Raw genomic sequence first — 21,087 nt, forward strand, 5'->3', positions numbered from 1 at the left:
CCGTGTTGATCTTAATCCCGACCGGCACGTGGCAGTTGCATTTATTTTGCTTATGTACGAATTCTACAAAACTACTAGACTAAGACTAGTAAATCCTTAAAAACCTCTACTTTCCGGTGACCGAAATAAATTATCTGCCATCCAAAAATCCTTTTCCATCAAGCGGAGCAAACCATAGCCAGCACAAGTGACACCACCAAAAAAACAAAAAAAACCTCCATTAACTTGTAGTCGGTAAGTCTTTCTGTTTTCTACTTTTTTTTTCCTCCATTTGTTATTGCTTCCAAAAATAGATAGTTTGTTTGTTTAATCTTCTCTTTCTTGATGGGTTTGGTTTTTTTTTTTTTTTCCCAAGTTAATAAGGGAGTTGGTGAATGCAGGGTCTGGTTTCGTTAAATCCGTCGTCTTTTATTGTTATTTTGATATTGTTTTAAGTGGGTATGGCCTAGATCTTGTTTGGAGTATAAATCGGAAATGGTGGAGCTTTTGAGTTGCTAAACATCTGCTTCTCTGTTGTTATTGTTGTTGGTTTTTTTTTTTTTTTTTTTTTTGGTGTGAAAAGTTCTTGTATTAAAATTGTAATTAAGACACTTGTTTTAACTTTCATGCTTTGTTTGTGATTATTGTTTAGGATATTTGTACTTATTTTCATGTATCTAGATCGATATCTCAATACGGTATCGCCTTTTAGTTCTTCTCTCACGAACTGCAAATCTTCTTGGCGTATTTTTTGGGTTTTCCCAACTATATGTTTCAATTGATTAGTTGTTGAACTGAAAGGCATATTTTGGAAGCAGATTATGGGGGAGCGATTGGGATTGCTAAAAGTTGTAGTGGTGCAAGGGAAAAGACTGGTGATCCGTGATTTCAAGAGCAGTGATCCGTACGTTGTAGTCAAGTTGGGCAATCAGGTGACTTCAATCTTCATCAATTCTTTCTTGACTCATTCCCATTGTCGACACGCTTTCTTGTTCGGCGATGTTAAGCCTGTTTGCTTGTCAATCTTCGTTGAATCTTGTTCATTACTAGTACTTTGGAATATACCTTTTGCAAAGCTTCATACTTGGATTTTTTTGGAAGCTCAACCAAAAAGGGCCCTAGGTTGTCTTATGAAGTTTTCATAGCACTTTGTAAAGTTGAATGAATAATGCTTGGCGTTCTAACTTTAATCCCAACTTTTTGATACCAATTCACTCTGGCATGTGAGTGGTCATTCTTTTATCGACGTGCTTTAAAAAGCATCACGTTTATTAAAGATTGCCCTTGCCAATAAAACGATGATAACTCATTGCCATGTAAGTTGATATCAAAAAGTTGTTGGTCTATTAGAACATATTCTCAGCATTTTCTGCTGAAAACCGACAAAGATTGAACTTGGTCATCTAAGGATAGTAAAGTTTGTTCTTTACTCATCTGTATCTTCTGCTGCAGACAGCAAAAACCAAGGTTATCAACAGTTGCCTTAATCCGGTATGGAATGAAGAGCTAACTTTCTCGCTCACAGAACCTATTGGAGTTCTAAATTTGGTAAGTTTCCATGATTTTATTGTACTATATCCAAATCCCACTTTACTTTTCACATATTATTTGTTCTGGCTTTCATCTGTGTGTTCTAAGTACTGATCCAACCTCTATTGTTTTACTTCTTTAAGCTCTAACATCCTGAAGTTGGAAATTGTCCCAATTAGATTTTTGATGAAGATTAAGTATAAACTGACTTATTCTACTCATATCTATTAATCTGAAGTTGAAATAGTGAAGTTAATCATTTGTAAGTGATGCTTTTTTCTCCTTGAATGTGTGGGCTTCAACTCCCAAGTTGAACTTGTATGAATATCCTTGTATAAACATGCTGGCAAGCTGGTGAATTAATATTCCTTAATTACAAAATTTAAGCTTTTATGGTACATAACAAAAATGCCGCCCTTGACCTCTAGGAAGTGTTTGACAAAGACCTCTTGAAGACGGATGACAAGATGGGACACGCACACCTCAGCCTTCAACCACTGGTCTCAGCAGCTAGATTGAAGCAGATTTTGCAGAACTTTTCTGGCGAAACAACGTTAAGGAAGGTTGTCCCAGATAGTGATAACTGTCTGGTTAGGGAAAGCTCCATCACTTGTGTCAATGATGAGGTGCTGCAAAGTGTTTGGTTAAGGTTACGTGACGTGGAATCCGGGGAGATTGAATTGAAGATCAAACTGATTGAAGGCCCAGCTGCTCTTGCTCCTTCAAGATAGAGGAGAATCTAAGGTTGGACTAGTTGTAGACTTCTAACAAGCGAAAAGAAAGAGTCGAATATCTCTAGTTTAGTCATCCAAGGGGTAATTAAACCCCATTTGATTGTCTTAAGGAGATTTGATGTTCTATGTAGTTTAGCATTGATTTATTTTGATTCTGCTGAGCTTGCTTGGTGGGTATTTTATTTGGGTTGTTTGTGTGGTGAGTGTTGATGAGCCGTGTGTCTGAAGTTTGTACATATGCTAATATGGAATTTTTATGGACATGACGTTGCAATTATGATCATCCGTATCTTGTTGAATCTAACCCGAAACTGTCTTTGCCTATAAACTCTCTTGAGTTTGACTGTCCATGGCATCCACTATTTTATAATGCTATTTTTTTCAGCCTCTATTTTAGGCACTTGAGAATGTTTTATGAGATCAGAAGGCTCAGTGGATATCATGCTAGCGAATATATTTTCTTTTTATTTTTTATTTTATTTTTCTTATTGCTTGAGAAGAGTTTAATTTAGCTTCAATCGTGCCGCAACTTAATAAAAAGCAGGACGCTAGATATCCAAAATGCAGAGTGCAAGATGGAAATGCTGGCATGATAATTATTGGCAACAAAATTTGGAGATTTTTGCGTTGATGATCTGCAATTAAATGTTGAAAGCAGGAGGCATTCACCAAACCAACCAACTAAAACCAATTTAAGTTCGTTAAGTTTAATTTTTTAAAAACTAATTAGTTTTGAAGTATGGCAATTTTTAGAGAATATTTAAAGCATAGTGAAATTATGTGGCTTTTCATGTAGGATTTTTTCAATTTGTGGAGACTAAACGTGGCCCATATCAATTCTATTAATTAAGATTTAGTTTCCTATTCAGAAATTTATTTTGGGAAACTTCTTAAACCAGTCCACAATCCCATAAGTCAAGGGATTGAATTGAGAAACGCTTGATGATGGAAGAGCGTTTATAAAAACCATCACGTTTGGGTCCCTAACTCTATCTCTCTCTCTCTCCTTCAGTTTTACACCATCAATTCTGAGAAAAAATAAGGTTTAGAAGAACCCAAATCACTACTCTTATACTTACATACATATATATACACATAAACTTATATATATTCACGTCGGCATAAAGAAAGACGATGACTGGAGGTTAGTTTTCGATCCGTTTTGCTTCTGTTTTTATTGTTTAATTGTCACTATTTGCTCACATTTCATGAATCCTAAACAACAGGTGTGTTGATTTGTGCAACGTGCTTAAACGGGCAAAATCGTCAGGACTGACTCGAAGGTTCTAAGTAGCATCCGTTTTATTTTACCAATTTGAGTTTAGAATTTGAGTTTTGTTACAGTAAAAAGTTATCAGAAACGGTTACATTTAATTTTTTTGTTACAGTAAAAAGTTCTCACATAAAATTACATCTCAACTCAAATTAGCGAACTAAACGTACTCAGTGTTAGAATAATAAAATTACGTAGTATTTATTATCAATTTTTTATTTTTGTTATTTATAAATAAATAAATAAATAATTATTTTTGTTTCTTTATATGTATAACTTAATGGCATTAGGCTAAACGCCCGAATTAGAATCGGGTCTCCGATCCATTGGGATGGGTCTAGTAGTGGTTGGCGCGTAAATTGTATTGTCGTTTCTGATCTCTTTCTTTTGTAAGACGTGACCGATGAGTTCCAAGTTCACGACGGTCTGTAAACCCACCAACCCAAACCCTAACGAAGCCCCAAAGAGGCAGATTCTTGATCTCGGTAACGAAAGCGAAGTCGTCTACATTCCCAGATTCCTGAGCTTCCACGATTCTTGGAATTTTTTCGATTTCCTCAACAATGAAATCCCTTGGACCAGGCCCACCGTTCGTGTTTTCGGACGATCCTGCCCCCAGGTCTCTCTCTCAATTCCGTGCATAAATTTTACAAGTTCACTTCTGGGACTAAATTTTATCGAATGAAGTTAATTACAATGGCAAATTGAAGTTCCTAATATATAAAGATATTGTCTTTTTTCCCTTTTCTTTTGCTAATGTGGAATATGCTCAATTTCTGTTCTTGTTGGAAAGATGGTGAAAGAAAAAATGTATCAGTGAGAGTAGTAAAGCATCTACAAGAAGAATTATTTATTGTTCACAGTTTTTTTTTTTTGCTGAAATTTTTTCGTTTCAAAATGTTACTGGGGTGCAGCCTAGAGATACATGCTATATTGCAAGTCCTGGATTGCCAGAATTGGTATACAGTGGATATCAGCCACACGCATATAGTTGGGATGATTTTCCTCCGCTTAAGGACATTTTAGAGGCCGTAAGAAATGCTTCTAATTTTGTTTAATTTTTCTCACATTTGCCTTTTATTTTATGTTTGGTAAAGTGTTTAATATTTTTTAGTTCTACTATGGGGGTTGGTTTGCTGATATGTTCTGTTTTGACATATGAAGGTTCATAAAGCGCTTCCTGGGAGTAATTTCAACAGCCTGCTCTTAAACAGGTATAAGGGTGGTAATGACTCTGTTGGTTGGCATTCTGATGATGAGAAGCTTTATGGGTCGGCTCCTGAAATCGCTTCGGTCTCCTTTGGATGTGAACGCGATTTCCTCTTGAAGAAAAAACCCGGAAAAGTGTCCATCGGTGAGATGATAAAACATATTTTTTCTTCTTTGTTGTTTGATCTCTTTGCACATTCACTACGTTCTTCGAGTTCATCTTAAATTTTGAATGATTCCTTTTTGTTACCACCAGTCGTTATGCAAATGCAATCTTCAAACTTCATAAGCATACCAAAATAGCCATTGTACTTGCATCATTTTTACAGCTTTTGATTTTCTTTTGTTGGGGACTTCCAGAGAGAAGAAATGATGAAGAACCAGCGAGTAAGCGTTTAAAGAGAAGCAGCCATGTTGATCAGCACTCATTCACGCTCAAACACGGATCACTTTTGGTGATGAGAGGTTACACTCAAAGGGATTGGCTCCACTCGGTGCCTAAGCGTGCAAAAGCGGATGCGACCCGAATCAATCTTACATTTAGGCGTGTTGTCTAACGGCTACTGGAATCAGGGGTGGTGGTAGTTCGTTTCATTTGTGCTCATGTTTTTTTGTGTATCACCTGCTGGTTTGGCTGTAGAGAACGACTGCTTCGTGGCACCGATACTTGGCTTTTGTTTAGAGGAATGCCTTTAACACTTGGTACCGGTTGTATCTTATTTGTCTATGTAATTGAATTGAAGTTACAATTTACTCTGTGATGATGCAAGTTTTGGCATTTCTCTGCAGCTGTTGATGCTGCCTCAGAACTTCCATTGTTTCTCTGATAATTACTGATCTAAATTCTCTTGGACCAATTGGCGAATTGCATTTGTGAAAACTGCTCGAGCAATGTAAAAAAAAGAACAATCCATGCCGTTTGTTTTCATGATGATTTCTTGCATGTCGTTTCTTCAGGTAAACATTAAAACGACGTGACTCCAAAGTTGTGCATGTCGTTGTCTTTTCCTCATCGTAATAGTTGACATTTCTCCTCTGGTCTCGCGGTTTTTTCTCTTCTGAAAATATCTAATATGATGCGAGGTTTAATCTAGTTTTACGGCTTTGATGTCATTTTTATTTTATCGTCGTTTCCTTTTTTTTTTTTTTTTTTTTTTTTTTTTTTTTTTTTTTTTTCCCTGATGAAGTTTCCAAATGCTGTTTTTGTTTGACACTTTTACAGTCCTTTTACAGAGGTTTTTTTTTTTTTTTTTTAAATCTTTTCAAATATTCGCAGCGTTTATTTGTAGTCTTTGTGGACTTTGTTTCTCAACGACCTGTAGTTTTACCACCGGCACGCTAGGCGTCGTTTATTTTCAGAAACGACATGTAATCTTCTCAAAAACAAATAGACGGCACGTTTATACCCAACGTTTTACAGGTTTTGTTATCGTTTTTACTTTATCGCCGATTTACAGTTAGTTTTACTTTCGCGGTGGCCAAATTTTATTATTGGTTGATGATGTTGTTGCCGCTTTGTCATCGTTCAATTTTCCTTGTCGTTACTCTGTCATTGCTTCCAAATGTAACTGTCGTTTGGACCTTTTTGTTATCGTTTGAAAGTTTTAAATTATCGTCGTTTTATTTTTTTGTCGTTTAACGTTTTGCTGCCTTTTATTGTCGTTTGAGAATTTTTTTTTTCTTTTTTATTGTATCATCTTGCATTTTTTATATCCTTTTTGTTCCTTCAAATTTCGTCGTTTTATGTTCTTCCTTTTCCCCAAATTTTACCTTTTTTTATTTTTGTTCACTTTTATCTTTTTTTACTGTTTGAGAATTTTACTACGGTTTTTCATCTTTGACTGTTGTCGTATGAATGAAAGAAAATCACCGTTTTTTATATCTTCATGAAACGACATGTAACTTATCAGATACTTTTTCTTTTCTTTTAGGGGGCGTTTGGTATGGGGTAATCATAAGGGTGGGAATGAGAATATTTCAGATTCTCATGTTTGGTACAATTATTAGACTTTTTTAAAACCCAAAAAAGTGAAGCACATGGGTTTCACATTACCCCATTTTGGGGTAATCCTAATCCCACCCAACAGGGTGTTATTTACTTTCCCAGGAAAGTAATATTCACGGGAAACCTCTCTCTCGTCCATTTCTCTCACCCACCATCTCATCCATCTCTCTCTCTCGACCATTTCTCTCACCCACCTATCTCATCCATCTCTCTCTCTCTCGTCCAGATCCAACCTCAAAACGCCCCTAGGTGTTATTCAAATTCCCAGGAATCTCAAAATCATGAGAATCTGATAATAATAATAATAGTAATAATAATAATAATAATAATAATAATAATAATAATAGTAATAGTAATAATAATAATAATAATAATAATTATTATTAATAAATTGTTAACACATGCATTCGAAAATAAAAGTTAATACATTGATTTTGCAATAAAGTAGTTCATTATTATGTAGTTCATTATTATGTATTCCCAAATTGTAACTAGAAACTGCTAATCCTTTAGTTATAAATGTTAAACAGTAGTTAATATTCTTATTTTATTTGTTGGGATGAATTTAAATATGCGTGAATATTCCTATAACTTTATTACCTACGTCATTTTAATACATTTCATCGAGTATTTAACAGAATATAACTATTATACTCGATTTGAGATGTCATATGAATTCAGGGTTAAGATGGAATAAACTTCGGAAGTACCAATTTGAAGGGAAAAATTTCAGAAAATGTTTAATAAGCAAATAGAATATAATTGACGAACGAATTTTAGTATTTTTTTGGACACCACATACAAATGTCAGATCAACGGTTGCTCAAATTTGCATGAATAATAATAAAATTATTATTATTATTATTATTATTATTATTTAAAAAATATTTTTTAATTCACAACATTCTCATACACAACTAAATACAGTAATGTAATATTCTTAAAAATTTAAAAAAAAATTTTATATAAAACTAAACACAATAATATATTATTCTTAAAAATCATATTACTCTCCCATTTTGATGAAAATATGAGATTACCCCGTACCGTACCAATGTAGTAGATACAGATTTGAGAGTGATGGATCGATGTTTTCCGCATCCCAATGTAGTAGATACAGATTGGATGGGGCTCGTACAATAATAAATCGCACCACTTTCGTGATCATTCTTCTGCAGGTATATTAGAAACTAACATTAATAATTCTTTAACAAAAAATAAAAAAAAACGCAGTGATCATCTATTTATTTGTATTGGGTACCTTGATGATTGCTTCTCTCGTCATTTCTCTTCCTTCCATAATCAAAGCCTCAAACTTGAACACAAAACAAACTTCGTTTGGCTTCTCAGCAAAAAAGATCAGATCATCATCAAACGAATAAGCTTCGGTTGGCAAAGACTCCAATTTCTCTTCCGTTTTCTCCTTTACAAGTATCGTTTCTGAATCTTAGAAGCATCCATGGCTCCAGCTTCAAATCCATCTTCGTCTTCCATTAAACCTCGAGGTACGTTTGCTTCTTTCTTTCTTCATAATCATGAAAAAGCATACTCTTTCTTTAGCTGAATTCTCCAATTCGATATATATGTGTGTGTGTATTCAAACATGTGGGCACAGATGTTTGTATAGTGGGTGTTGCGAGAACGCCCATAGGAGGCTTTCTCGGTTCCCTCTCATCTCTCTCAGCTACCCAGCTTGGCTCTGTTGCCATAAAAGGTAATTTCTTTGCATTGTTTTTGTTGTTGTTGTTGTTGCTGTTGCTGTTGTTGTTTTCTCCTGTTAAAGATCCCAGTTTGACATTTAAAATATTGGTTCAAATGGGTGTTCTTCAGCCGCTCTCAGAAGGGCAGGAGTGGAGCCATCACTAGTGCAAGAGGTGTTCTTTGGCAATGTCCTCAGCGCAAATTTGGGGCAAGCTCCGGCGAGGCAGGCTGCTCTTGGTGCAGGAATACCAAATTCTGGGATTTGCACAACTATTAACAAAGTTTGTTCATCTGGGATGAAAGGTTTAGTTTTTTTACTTCCTTGCTTATGATGTTACACTTTTACTTTGTGCCAAGAGTTGTTGATGGAGTGGGGGTGATGATAATGATCCATAATCTTTATATTTTTTCTTTGTTCAGCCATAATGATTGCATCACAGAGCATTGAGCTTGGTACCAATGATATAGTTGTGGCTGGTGGAATGGAGAGTATGTCTAATACGCCTAAGTACCTAACAGATGTAAGGTCAGCGTTTATGCTATTACTCACTAGATGATTTTTTAATAATTGCTAAATATCGGACTTGCTAGATGCTTATGTTCTCTAGTGTGACAATCTGTCATAAATCAGTTTATTGCATGAAGAATCTGTGTGAAAAATTCTGACTCCCATTTGTACCAGGAATGGATCTCGGTTAGGACATGATACTATTGTTGATGGCATGGTCAAAGATGGCTTGTGGGATGTCTATAACGACTTTGGAATGGGAGTTTGTGGAGAGTTATGTGCTGACCAATATAAAATTTCAAGGGAAGAGCAGGTTGTTTTCTGTAAATGTTTGGCGGGTCTAGAATATTTTGATGCCTCATTCCCCTAGAGCCAGATGTTCATCAATCAAATAAACTCTACAAAGTAATAGTAACTGGCATACCCTACTTATTTTCTGCATAATTGAGCATAAAAATAGGTCTAAAAAACCATGCACCTTGTTGATGTCTGAGCTGACTCAACACCCGCGTCCTGGAAAGCACGATGCTCGGACTCCTGTCTCGGTCTTAGTCTGGTCGGTGCTCCGCCACGTGCTCGGGTTCAGGGACTAATGTGCTCTACTGGAGTAAGAGATGAAGCCTTGAAGTGAGGGGACACCAATATGGTGCCTGCCAAACACACTCCGATGCTCAAAGTCAGCCGAGCTAATTAGGAGCAATAAATGTTGTGACAGGAGTTGGATAGGATAATTGTTCTTACTTCAATAAATGATCATGGGGTATTTATAGTCCCATTGGTGGACCCGGGTTTTGTTCATGACCCACCGGGGGCCCACAAGTACACGGGTCTTGTTCTCACTTCAAGTACACGTGTCTGACGTTGTGACAAGTGTCGCACATCAATGGGAGCGTGCAGTATCCATCCAACGGTTGGGATTGATTTGTTGTGTAGATTGTTTATCGTGATGTGAATTCGCTGAACAGCCATGTTCGGCGACAGGCCTGTAGGCATTGTGCTCGGCCCGTTGTCACGATAGTACGTGTGTTGTACCGTATAACAAGGAGAGCTCAGCTATATCAGCACGCCCGGACACTAATCGGGGACTTGTTCGGCCATACCACCCGAACAGTGCTCGGCACGTGCTCGGCGTGCGCTGCTGAGCTACCTCCCAACACACCTAAACTCCTGGACGAGAAACTTTTTAAGCTGTAAAACGATCTAGGCAAATTCAAATTTCTAAATCTTGTTCAATTTCCTTTGGTATATCTCCTTGTTAGTTATATTACCTTGACATTTTTTCCCCTTACTGTTATCGTTTCTATTTTCATTTTTCTTGCAGGATGCTTATGCTATTCGGAGCTTTGAGCGAGGAGTTTCAGCACAGAAAAATGGTCATTTTGCATGGGAAATCACTCCAGTATGAGTTCTTGCAAAACTGGACAATAATTGTATTTTGATATAAAGAGTCTATATAAGTTCACAACTTTGTTCCAATAGGTTGAAGTTCCTGGGGGACGAGGGAAGCCATCCACAGTTGTTGACAAAGATGAAAGTTTAGAAAAGGTATACTATATACAACAGATGGCTTAGGGATTGACTTGTGGAGAATTTTCCTTCCGAAACTAAATAACATAATTTAACGCGCCAGTGCAATATATTCCCTTGATTGCTTCTTGGTCTTGATACCTTTTCTGCTGTAGTAGTTTTCATGTCAAATATATTCTTCCAAGTTAAAATTAGATTTTTAATCTTGAAGTAGGCTTCAGAGTTTTTATCGCTTGCTCCAGTTCTCTGTTTTATTTATTACTTTTTTTCTCTGCATCTCTCGCTAGTTTGATGCTGCAAAATTAAGAAAGCTCAGACCAAGTTTCAAGAAGGGGGGCACTGTAACTGCTGGCAATGCTTCTATCATAAGGTTCCTAACTATCTATCTAGCATATTCTGCGCCAAGTCTTTATCTAAAAACTCGAATGATATTGTCCACATTCATAAAAATGTTCTTTTCTTGGAAATTTTGATACACTGAATGTGCCAAACAAGTACTTCTCAAAAAACTAGTTTTCGGCAATACCCTTCAGGCACTGTATCTGTGAATATCAAGATTGATATTATCTAGTGCTGCAGATTCAATGAGATCATATATTTCAGTTCATTGTCTAAAATATTACCTTTCATACTTTGGTGTAAGTCGGTTTTGGTTTGAGTTCTTATCTTATTAGTCAAATTTTTATTCCTTATCCTTCACTATTGGTGTTTTGTCATGGATAGTGATGGTGCAGCTGCATTTGTCCTAGTGAGTGGGGAGAAGGCACTTCAACTCAGTTTACAAGTAATTGCTAAGATTAAGGGGTTTGCTGATGCAGCTCAGGTACTCTTTAAATTATTCCTCTTCTTCCTCTTGCTGTTTCTGAAACTTTGATGCTCAAAAAAGATTGTCTTTTGTCTTTGCAGGCACCTGAATTATTTACGACTGCCCCAGCCCTTGCAATACCAAAAGCTATTTCAAATGCCGGTTTGAAGGCTTCTCAAATCGATTACTATGAAATCAATGAAGCCTTTTCCGTAAGATTTTATGCTTAATATCTTTGCACCTTTGTCCTCGTTCAGTAAGCATTTTTCTTTATATTCATTTATATTAATGTTTTTCTCTCCAGGTCGTAGCTCTTGCCAATCAAAAGCTGCTCGGTCTTGAGCCTGTGAGTTATGAAGAAAACTATATCCTTGTTTAAAATTGATGCATAATCTGTTTCAGCTCTTTGCATTTGATGCGATGCATTCATTAGTACCATTTGCCTGTTACTTTTTGTTTTTTTTTTTTTAAAATTTTTATTTTATAGTATTAGGTTGTTAAACTTTTGCCTTTCCTAATATTTCAGGAGAAACTTAATGTACATGGTGGGGCGGTATCATTGGGACACCCCTTAGGATGCAGTGGAGCTCGTATCTTGGTCACATTGTTGGGGGTGGGTTATAACTTTCCCCTCCCCTCAGTATGCTTGGTTTTATAATCTAGTATTATTTCTATGATCTTTTGTCTTTCTCTGAAGATTTTTTGCTTGATAATCTAATATCACTTTTGGTAATCATATTAACATCTATACAACATATCTTCTACATATAAATGTGCGAGATGGTCCTCTGCTTGTGTTTGCTTGATATATTTAATATTTTTTGAGGGGAGCTGATGAAATAAAAACAATGTTGTTGCAGGTACTAAGACATAAAAATGGAAAGTACGGTGTTGGCGCCGTATGTAATGGGGGAGGGGGAGCTTCTTCACTTGTTCTTGAGCTCATGTAAGACTCTTGAATTCATGAAATTTGAAACCAATTATCATGCCATTACGATCAAGAGTCTTTTACTCTTCCAATTCCTGAAGGAACTTTTTTCATCATGCAGGTCCGTTACAAAGGTGGGACGTTCATCATTGTAATGGATTTAGTGTTTCCCGTCCTTGGATAGATGTTCAACCTTGCCTCCTTTTACTGTTTAAGCTTGATTACTAGAGAGAAAATAGATGCAAAAGTGAAAGACAATCTTGTAAAAACGTATCTGTAAACGAAGGAAAAACGTTGTTGTCTGTTTTACATATCACGCCTTCAGCGTCGATGTTCTTCGTCCTCCCTACACTTGTGGTGTTAATGGATTAATTTGCGCCTCCATATACAAACTGGCATTTGCAATGGGATTTAGACTTTGGTAGAAAACCTTCAATACAAGTAGTAGAATCATCCTTTATTAACATACATTCTTCACAGGAAGAGTAATTACAAACATAAATGAGCAGTATACTTCTTCAAGCTACTTTCCTAATCATAGGCCAGCTCGAATTAAGTACTAATCAATTACAATTGTGCTTGATCTTGGTAAAAGGTTCTAATACAGAGCGACTGAACACGCTGCTAGAGTGAACATAATCGACTGGTAAGTCACTGAAGCAGGCATTCTGCCCTTGTCCTTCCTTAAAAAGATAGCTTGGTAAATTGGCAGGTTGATGAATACCAACAGACCGGAGAGAATAGCCTGCAATGCAAAGGGGTTTAGGACCAAACTCTGCTCACCCAAAATCAACCTCTTCACACCCCAACAGAAACCAAAGACATTCAGAAACGCGACGGTTGTCAAAATGGTAAACATCGGTGAGGTAGTTCCAAACTCTATTATCTCTTGCTCGTATCTTTTGCACACGTCGTCATCAACCACTTTCGACGTTAGGGTGAAGGCTGACTCGGTGAATCCCAATAGCTTCAGGATGTTGTCAAAGAAGGCAAAGAAGTAGGAAGTTGTTCTCTTGAACAACCACATTCTTTGGTCGTTCAACCATTCCTGCAATGTCCCTCCACAGTTCAAGAGCTCTACAAGGCTATAAACTCGGTTGCCAACAAAGACGTAGAAAAATGGGACCGCCCATAGGTTGGACATCTGTTAGGACAAGACAATCAAGATCAGCTTCTGGCATTCTACTAGGCAACATGTATAGTTTAAGCTAGTTTCTAAAAGTAGTACTTTTAATAGCCGTAACCTTAAAAATCTTAAACCGGGGTTATAACGTGTAGAACTATTAAATTTGGGAGAATCCTTAGAGGGTTTGGTTGTTAGTCTTTACCTGTGGAAACAAAGAGATTCCTTGAAGCAAGCAAAGTGATGGCACGATAGCGTAATAGAGCGAAGCGAAGCAGTTTACTGGCCATAACGAGTAGGCTAAGTATGAGAGTTGAAGTCGTAAGGGAATCTTATTGTAGCCGTGCCACAATGGACAGTATCTTGAAAGAAAGATTTGGAAATCTCCTTTGGTCCATCTCTTCTGTTGCACAAGTGTTTGCAGCAGTGTCGTGGGAGCAGCTCCTAGAAAGCCCTTCCTTTCTGGACAGAAATAGACGGATCTCCAACCTCTACATTGTATAACTAACCCTGTTAAAATGTCTTCCGCTGCACACCCATACATCAATCCCGTCTGTGCATCCACAAAAATATTGAAATATTTATTATCACACTGCAAATTAAAATATATATTAGAGCATTACATTTTTACATTGTAATTTTGGCTAGCTAAAAACTATGATGATATTCTAACCAATTCCTTCCAAAAGCTTAAGTTAGGAAGTGGAGCAACAATAATATGATACTTTGATAGTTTCCTTCACGTATGGAGTCTAGACCAAAGTACCCAAGCAGAATGTGAATGCAAAGAGACAATAGAAACACGTGACAAGTTACGAAATTGCAAGGAGATGATACACTTGCTCTGATATTATGTTAGTTACCAACTCATCACAAAAGTTAAGTTAGAAGGTGGCCCACTAATAGTATTATGCTTTGCTTCAAAGAGAGAGAGAGAGAGAGAGAGAGGAACCTCCTTTCCCCAATGAGTGTTTTCTTCATAGTCACAGCTTGCAAGAGCTTTGCTTGTTTCTTCTAGAACATCTGCATTATCTTCAGTCTTTCTATAACGATTCTTATTCTTCAAGTCTACTTTGGTTGCCTCTATGTACTTCTTTCCTGAAAGTGATTCTCTTCTGTAAAAACACCCAGTACCAATATAGCAAGGCCCTCCATTACCATCAATTCCGCGGAGCACGACCTTTAGAGCATGACCATAAAAAGGGCCATAGCACAAATTAGTAATTAATTATTTCAATAATAATGAAGTATTGTTTCAAAACGTTAATCTGTTATGAGTTATGCCTTAGTTGTACTATCGGTGTTAAGCACCATCACTAATAGAAGGTAGACTCCACCGGTGAGTCTCACACTATGGAACCCACCTTCTGTTAGTGGGTGATACCCTATAGCATTGCTCTAAGTTAATGGGACAATCAAACCTCCATTATGACTCGCAAGGAACTGCCATAAATGTCATTCTTGGAGATATTCTCGAATTTCTGAGGAAACTGCACAAAAGCAATCTCGTGGCCGTTCTCTTCATCCAGAAAGAAGCACATAGCATCTCTCACTGCTTCCGAATTATTCGAATACATGTCGCAGTCCACGTTCAGAATTATCGGACTATTGCTGATTCGCGATGATACCCTTATCTATTTTCTCAACATGGAAACCAAAATAATTAATAACAACAAAACAAAATACATGTTAAGTTAAAAGTATAAGTATAGCTAATTAGCTTGAAAATTGTCACGTAAAACTATTATTACATATCTAAAACTCAATATTGGTAAGATGATGACCACTGACCAGTGCATTCATAGCTCCTGCTTTGAAGTTGTGGTGGAAGTGGGGTTTCTTTTCACGTGCCAAGTACACCAGAGTTGGCAAAGGTTTTCCTTCAGAGTCTACAGCCTTTGGATCTCTTCCATCAATAAGAATCTATATATTACATATATAGAGTCATATTAGTAACAGTATCATGCAGTTATATATATTTCATCTTATTCGGCATGACATTAAATTGTTTTAGGACTCAAATTTTTGTTAATGAAATTTTAAAGAAACTTCAGTACTTGAAGAATTGTCTGATGATCACGTCTGCTTGAAACGGAGTCCCACTCGCGAAACCCCTTGTGTTGTTTGCGTATCTCTTCCGAAATTTGTCCCGCCTTTGTGTTACTCTCAATCCTCGTCTTCATGTCTTCATACAGTTTCTGTCATGATCATATGAGGAATTTATTTTCTTATATGTTAAATATGAAAAACAAAAAAAAAAAAAAAAATGAATTAAGTGTAAAGAGATTTACCCGTAGAAACTTAATTAATTAAACAAGCAATACATGCTACGATTTTTTCCAGCACATCATTAAGCTAATGTACGCTATTCATTAAGCTAATGTTTCAATTAGCTAATTAATGCTGTTAGATTTGCATTTTCAATCATGTTCATTCACATGGAAATTCATTATCAGTTTTTGGTTGGTTATAATACATTTTTTTTATTATTATATAATAATAATGGAAATATTAGTGATTCTTAAATCGATTTCCCAGCTTGGTTTGATTTTAAGTGACGGATTAATGCATAATCATAGATTTAATATTGTAGTAGCTGGTATTTGTACACTAGGTCACTGGCTAGATTTTTTCCAGCACATCATATCAAATAGTATCTATCTGATCAATTCATCAAACAAAAGCGAAGATCGTTATCTGACTCAAATGTCAAAGGTAGAGTGTCTCACTAAGGATCCGTTTAGTTCGTTGATTCGAGTTTTTAATTTGAGTTGAGATGTGATTTTATGTGAGAAATTTTTACTGCAGAAAAAAAGTTAGATGTGATAGTTTCTGAAAGTTTTTTGTTGTAGCAAAACTCAAAATCTAAACTCGAATCGGTGAAATGAACGAAACCTAAGTTAAATAGCCTTGCTTTGTCAAAGCAAAAATACAACTTGACTAGTATATTCGTGGACCAAAGTAATAGACATACATACATACACATATATATATATAAGTATATATATTGTGATATAATGTGTACTAATTAGCTAGGCTGGAGATAGTGATCGGAGAGAACAAGATGATCGCTTATTTCAATTTTTAAGTTAGAAAGCTACTAGTTTAGGATCTAATTATTATTAGCCGTTTGAGACTCATTTAGGTTTAATAATAGGACTAAGCCATCAATTTCTTCCATTCCTTGTTGGAGTTGTAACGGCAAGTTTCAAGACCGCAGAGAGTACTGTAATATCAATGAGTTTTTGTCATTTTTCACAAAAGTTTCCTTCACCACAAAAAAAGGACCACTGCAATTAATTCTGATTTTAATATATATTTTACGACTCAACCACCGCGAGAAAATTGAATCTTTTACATTATTATACACATATATAGATACACATATGTACACTTGAAGTACCTGCCTCACTCATTATTATACACATATATAGATACACATATGTACACTTGAAGTACCTGCCTCACTCATTATTATACACATATATAGATACACACATGTACACTTGAAGTACCTGCCTCACTCTAACGTATAGTAATATTTGGACCATTTACTTACATTTTTGTTTCGTTTTTGTTTTTTGCTAATGCGTCCACTTGCAATAATTGTATGAATTGAAGCATATATGATAGTTGGCAACGTGTAATAAAGTACGTTTTGTTCATATTTTGTTCTTGTTTTTGGGTTTTTATGCTTTATTTTTTTTCCGTCTTCTTCCTTTCTTGATCTTCTCTTCTTCTCGGAATAATTTAGGGTTTTGTTGTCTCTTTTTTCTTTCCTTTTGTACTGTGATTTTATTTTTGTTTGGTTCTTTATTTTAGGGTTTCATTGTCGTTCATCTGTCTCTTCTTTATGGTGGGTCAGATGAAGATTTAAAAAGATTAATTTGTCATCTTCTTTTGTTTGGTTTCGTCCATTGATTGTAATTTAGGGTTTCATTTTTTCAATGACTTTTTGATATTTTTGAGGGCTTTTATGGGTTTTTTTTCTTCTCTCTTTTTTCTCGGTTATTTTTTGAAAATTTTTTCCTTTTTTTTTCTTATTCCTTATTTCTATAGGTTATTTCAAGAGTTATTGTTGTGTTGTCGTGTTTGTTTTTTATTTTGACGTTTGTTTTCGTCATCCTGTAATTTTGTATAATGAACATGTAATTTTTCTTGTCTGTTGATTATTGGTTTTGTTATCCCATGGTTTTCATGCTGTGTAAGACATGTTGTTTACTAATCATTATATCGGTTGATCTTTATTTGCAGGATATCTCATCGGGGTATGGTCAAAAATTGAGTCTGTTGGTTATGGGTTTCATTTTCCAGTGGTTTTCATGTTGCGTAACACCTGTTGTTAACTAATTATTACATTGGTTGAGTTGTGTTTGTAGGTTCTTTCATCGGGGAATGATCAGAAATTTATTCTCTTTGTATATATATATATATATATATTTTGTGTTTTATTTTATCATTAGCGTTTCTCACTTTTTCTTCATTCTCGTTCTCGGACTATTATAATCCATGTTTTCTACCTTTTTTTTCTCCTGGTCAGTTTTGAATACTGGGTTTTTCTGTTTGGTTGCCTCTGTTTTGGAGTTTCTGTTGTTGTCCTGGATCTACTCTATCCATTGCCATTCTTCGGCTGAGGTATTCATTTCTTAAATCTTACACGTGTTTCTTAACTGTTTTAAATATTGTATGTCTTATGGTATTAAGATTTTTTGTGTGAATATGTTATGCTGTTAATATATCTGGTTATTGTATTATGTTGTTATGATTGTGTTTTTATTGATTTTGTTAATATTATATGTAACCTATTGTTTAATACTTATGCAATTTAAGTATAAGTTAAGTTTACAGTTTATTTGTTTTGTTGATTTGTGAAGCGTCTACTTTTCTCAGCGTTCTATTTTTCTTTGGTGATGATGATGTATTTATCTTTTATTGTTGCCATGTATTGAGTAAATGTTAATAGTAATTTGACAGTTTTTTATGTTGCCTGGATTATTTGAGATTTATGTTGTTATCTTATTCTTCTCCAACGTTTTTTGAACCTATAAATCTTCATTTGTTGTTTACTGTTTATGTTATTTAAGTTATTACAATCACTATTATTTAAATATGATTTATATTTATAATTTACCGAATTTCTTACTATGATGTTAAGGGGCCTAACATTTTCAGTGTTACTGAATTTCTTACTTAATTTCAGTCACTGTTTATGTTATTTTCTGGTTTATGCTCTTATTTCAGTCACTGGTTTATGTTGTTATTTAAATATTAAATTCACCTATATTTCTTGGTTTCAATAGGACTCCTTACGAGCGTTGTTTCTATCTACTATTATCTAAAAATAATCAAGTTATTAATAACTGGACGAAACCAAGAAATAACCCCTCACGTGCAAAATTATAGAAGATCCCCTTTAAGATTAAACAATTCCATCGAATTGAGTATGATTGTATGTGTGATAGCATCTACTATACCAGGAATATCAATGAACCCGATTATTGAAATTGCTCAGGATACCCTTTTTTAGCTTCTAGAAAATTTCAGTCTTTCTTCTTCTTTCATTTTATCTTTCTTATGCTCTTCTCTTTATTTAATTGCAGTTTTCCTTCTTTGGTAGTTTATGCAAACCCTTTAATAATTTAGTTGATAGCCAAAGACACTGTTGATTTACATTACAATTACTCATGATATATGTTGTTAGCGATAGAAGAAACATACCTGAACCTAATTTTTTATATATGATTATTTTATCTACATACTTATTTGTTCTTCTCTGGTGATGATGATGCATTTTTCTTTTATTGTTGCCATGTATTGGGTAACTCATAATGGTGATTCAACAGTAGTTGCTGTTGTCCGGGTTATTTGGGATTTATGGTACTGTCATCTATTGGCTAATTATTAATACTGATTTAGTTGTTTTTTATATTGTCTAGATTTCTTGAGATTTTCATTATTATGTTGTTCTTTTCCAACCCTTTCTTCATGTTCTCTCTATGGGTGGTCCATCTCTTTGGTTCCTCAATTTCTTATTGTGATGTTCGGATTTTAAATATTTTTAGCCTTTATTCTTTTGTTATTATGTCTTCCGTCAGTTACAATTGGGTAATATTATACGTTACATATTAAAATTATTATTTCATTAAATATAAATAAATTTATTGTTATTCATCATAATTAACTAATAACTAATTTTTCTTCTTTTCCGTATTTCTTCATTGCAGTTCAGAAGAAACAAGGAAAAAAAGTAAAGGCGAATAAATATATATATATATATATATATATATATATATATACACACATAAATATGTAAATAAATATGAACCATTTACAAACTGAATTTTTATCGTGTACCATAAAAAAAATTTTATAAAATGTTTAACCGTTAAATATAATATAAATATTGGATGCAAAGAAAATACAGGATTTTGTTGGACATGGAAGCATGCATACGAGCGCGTACCTTGATGGAGGTCCACTCGTTGGCCTTGGCAGCATCACCACCGAGTGGCTGAGAATTAGCTCTTTGGAAGTAAGCCTCCGGCGATCTTGGTTCCACTCCAAACTTCCTGCAAAAAGGAAGCCATTCCTTGGAGAACCGCAAGGCCTCAAACATGGCATAAAATGTCAAGTCCGAACACCCATCGTCGGAGAGGTAAACACTCAGCTTCTCCGGAGGATAGTCGTAAGCCATGACCGACAACACCGTGTTAACCACCATACTCGGTGGCTCCGCTGTTGGGTCAGCCGTGCACACGAATATGTCCACGCTTGGCAAAACCTCCTCGTACCTAACCATCATTCGTCAAATACAATAGGGTTCAAATTACTCAAAAAATTTTGCTCTAATACCGTATTAATTATTAATATCCATTTCAGAAGTTTAAACGGTTGAGATGTGTGCTAATAATAGTATTATATTTTAATAAAATAAAAAAATTGAGTACGAGGTGTGTTAAAAATAGTATTATATTTTAATAAAATAAAAAACCTGAGTGACAGTCTATCTTTAAAAGTGTAACGATAGACGGGATTCCATCGAATGACAAGAGTGATAAACCAGTAAAGGCTGAACCAAAGCTCAGCGAGAAACAATCCAATCCAAGCAAATCTTCTGGAACCTTCTTCTTTCGATGGTATGTAGCTTGTTCTGTAGACAACTATGGAGAAGATACCAAAGAAGATTGTTGTAACGAACGATAGGAATAGGGTACGCCCCTTAGCTAACTTTGTTTCGAAAAGAGGAAGATAGTCATTTTTTCTCATTTTTTTTTTTTTTTTTTTTTTGATCGCTCTCAGTTTCTGTATAACTCTTATCTCTAATAGTATTTACGCATATAGAGCACTGAATGGATAAGATTACAAAGGTTGATATATAAAGGCTAGTCAAGAGAGAAATCGCACCTAGATCTTGATAAACTAAAATTATATTATTAAATATATATATGTGCGTCCCTAGGAATAATAATTTTTAATTAGGTAGTAGCAAAGTTAACTAGTACGTTTAAAATCATGATTCAGAACTATTTTTGTTTTACGTGTATTTTTTATGAGAGAAAATATTATAACGAACCACTAATCATGATTCGAACCATGACACGAATCTCTCTTCCAAACGCACTTGATAATATTGATGAGCAGCTACGATGAGATGAGAATCCCTCTTCCAAACGCACTTGATAATATTGATGAGCAGCTACGATGAGATGAGAATCCCTCTTCCAAACGCACTTGATAATATTGATGAGCAGCTACGATGAGATGA

At 35.2% G+C, this 21,087-nt stretch overlaps 4 protein-coding genes across 6 annotated transcripts; 3 read left to right on the plus strand and 1 right to left on the minus strand.

The window, feature by feature from the left end:
• The first annotated feature begins 104 nt into the window (after window positions 1-104).
• LOC21393911 (protein C2-DOMAIN ABA-RELATED 11) lies at window positions 105-2,550 on the plus strand. Its single transcript, XM_010089368.2, has 4 exons — window positions 105-234; window positions 798-911; window positions 1,432-1,527; window positions 1,938-2,550. Exons 2-4 carry the CDS (start codon window positions 801-803, stop codon window positions 2,238-2,240), a joined length of 510 nt encoding a protein of 169 aa, XP_010087670.1. The 5' UTR covers window positions 105-234; window positions 798-800; the 3' UTR covers window positions 2,241-2,550.
• A 1,281-nt stretch (window positions 2,551-3,831) lies between these two features.
• On the plus strand, window positions 3,832-5,630 carry LOC21393912 (DNA oxidative demethylase ALKBH2). Of its 2 annotated transcripts, XR_002902330.1 has the most exons (5): window positions 3,832-4,135; window positions 4,431-4,547; window positions 4,681-4,870; window positions 5,086-5,427; window positions 5,515-5,629. XR_002902330.1 is itself a non-coding variant. In XM_010089369.2 (4 exons), the coding sequence occupies exons 1-4, from the start codon at window positions 3,920-3,922 to the stop codon at window positions 5,280-5,282; spliced, it is 720 nt and encodes a 239-aa protein (XP_010087671.1). In that variant the 5' UTR covers window positions 3,832-3,919; the 3' UTR covers window positions 5,283-5,630. The 2 variants fall into 2 exon arrangements, 1 of the variants encoding a protein (XP_010087671.1); XM_010089369.2 differs by having other exon boundaries at window positions 5,086-5,630.
• Window positions 5,631-7,801: 2,171 nt separating this feature from the next.
• Window positions 7,802-12,603, plus strand: LOC21393913 (acetyl-CoA acetyltransferase, cytosolic 1). Its single transcript, XM_024166362.1, has 14 exons — window positions 7,802-8,235; window positions 8,346-8,444; window positions 8,561-8,734; window positions 8,852-8,957; window positions 9,114-9,252; window positions 10,261-10,338; window positions 10,419-10,484; window positions 10,754-10,836; window positions 11,190-11,289; window positions 11,373-11,483; window positions 11,576-11,617; window positions 11,798-11,884; window positions 12,132-12,217; window positions 12,321-12,603. Exons 1-14 carry the CDS (start codon window positions 8,190-8,192, stop codon window positions 12,352-12,354), a joined length of 1,251 nt encoding a protein of 416 aa, XP_024022130.1. The 5' UTR covers window positions 7,802-8,189; the 3' UTR covers window positions 12,355-12,603.
• A 51-nt stretch (window positions 12,604-12,654) lies between these two features.
• Window positions 12,655-20,719, minus strand: LOC21393914 (cellulose synthase-like protein E6). Of its 2 annotated transcripts, none has more exons than XM_024166351.1 (8): window positions 20,383-20,719; window positions 19,786-20,113; window positions 15,380-15,520; window positions 15,114-15,245; window positions 14,744-14,956; window positions 14,275-14,502; window positions 13,528-13,875; window positions 12,655-13,343 (listed from the first exon to the last, which is right to left on the minus strand). In XM_024166351.1, exons 1-8 carry the CDS (start codon window positions 20,586-20,588, stop codon window positions 12,798-12,800), a joined length of 2,142 nt encoding a protein of 713 aa, XP_024022119.1. In that variant the 5' UTR covers window positions 20,589-20,719; the 3' UTR covers window positions 12,655-12,797. The 2 variants fall into 2 exon arrangements, with proteins under 2 accessions (XP_024022119.1, XP_024022113.1); XM_024166345.1 differs by having other exon boundaries at window positions 12,656-13,343; window positions 20,314-20,719.
• Between the last annotated feature and the right edge of the window lie 368 nt (window positions 20,720-21,087).

Source organism: Morus notabilis, unplaced genomic scaffold (genome assembly GCF_000414095.1).
Source record: "Morus notabilis unplaced genomic scaffold, ASM41409v2 Scaffold745, whole genome shotgun sequence".
NCBI classification, from domain to species: Eukaryota; Viridiplantae; Streptophyta; class Magnoliopsida; order Rosales; family Moraceae; genus Morus; species Morus notabilis.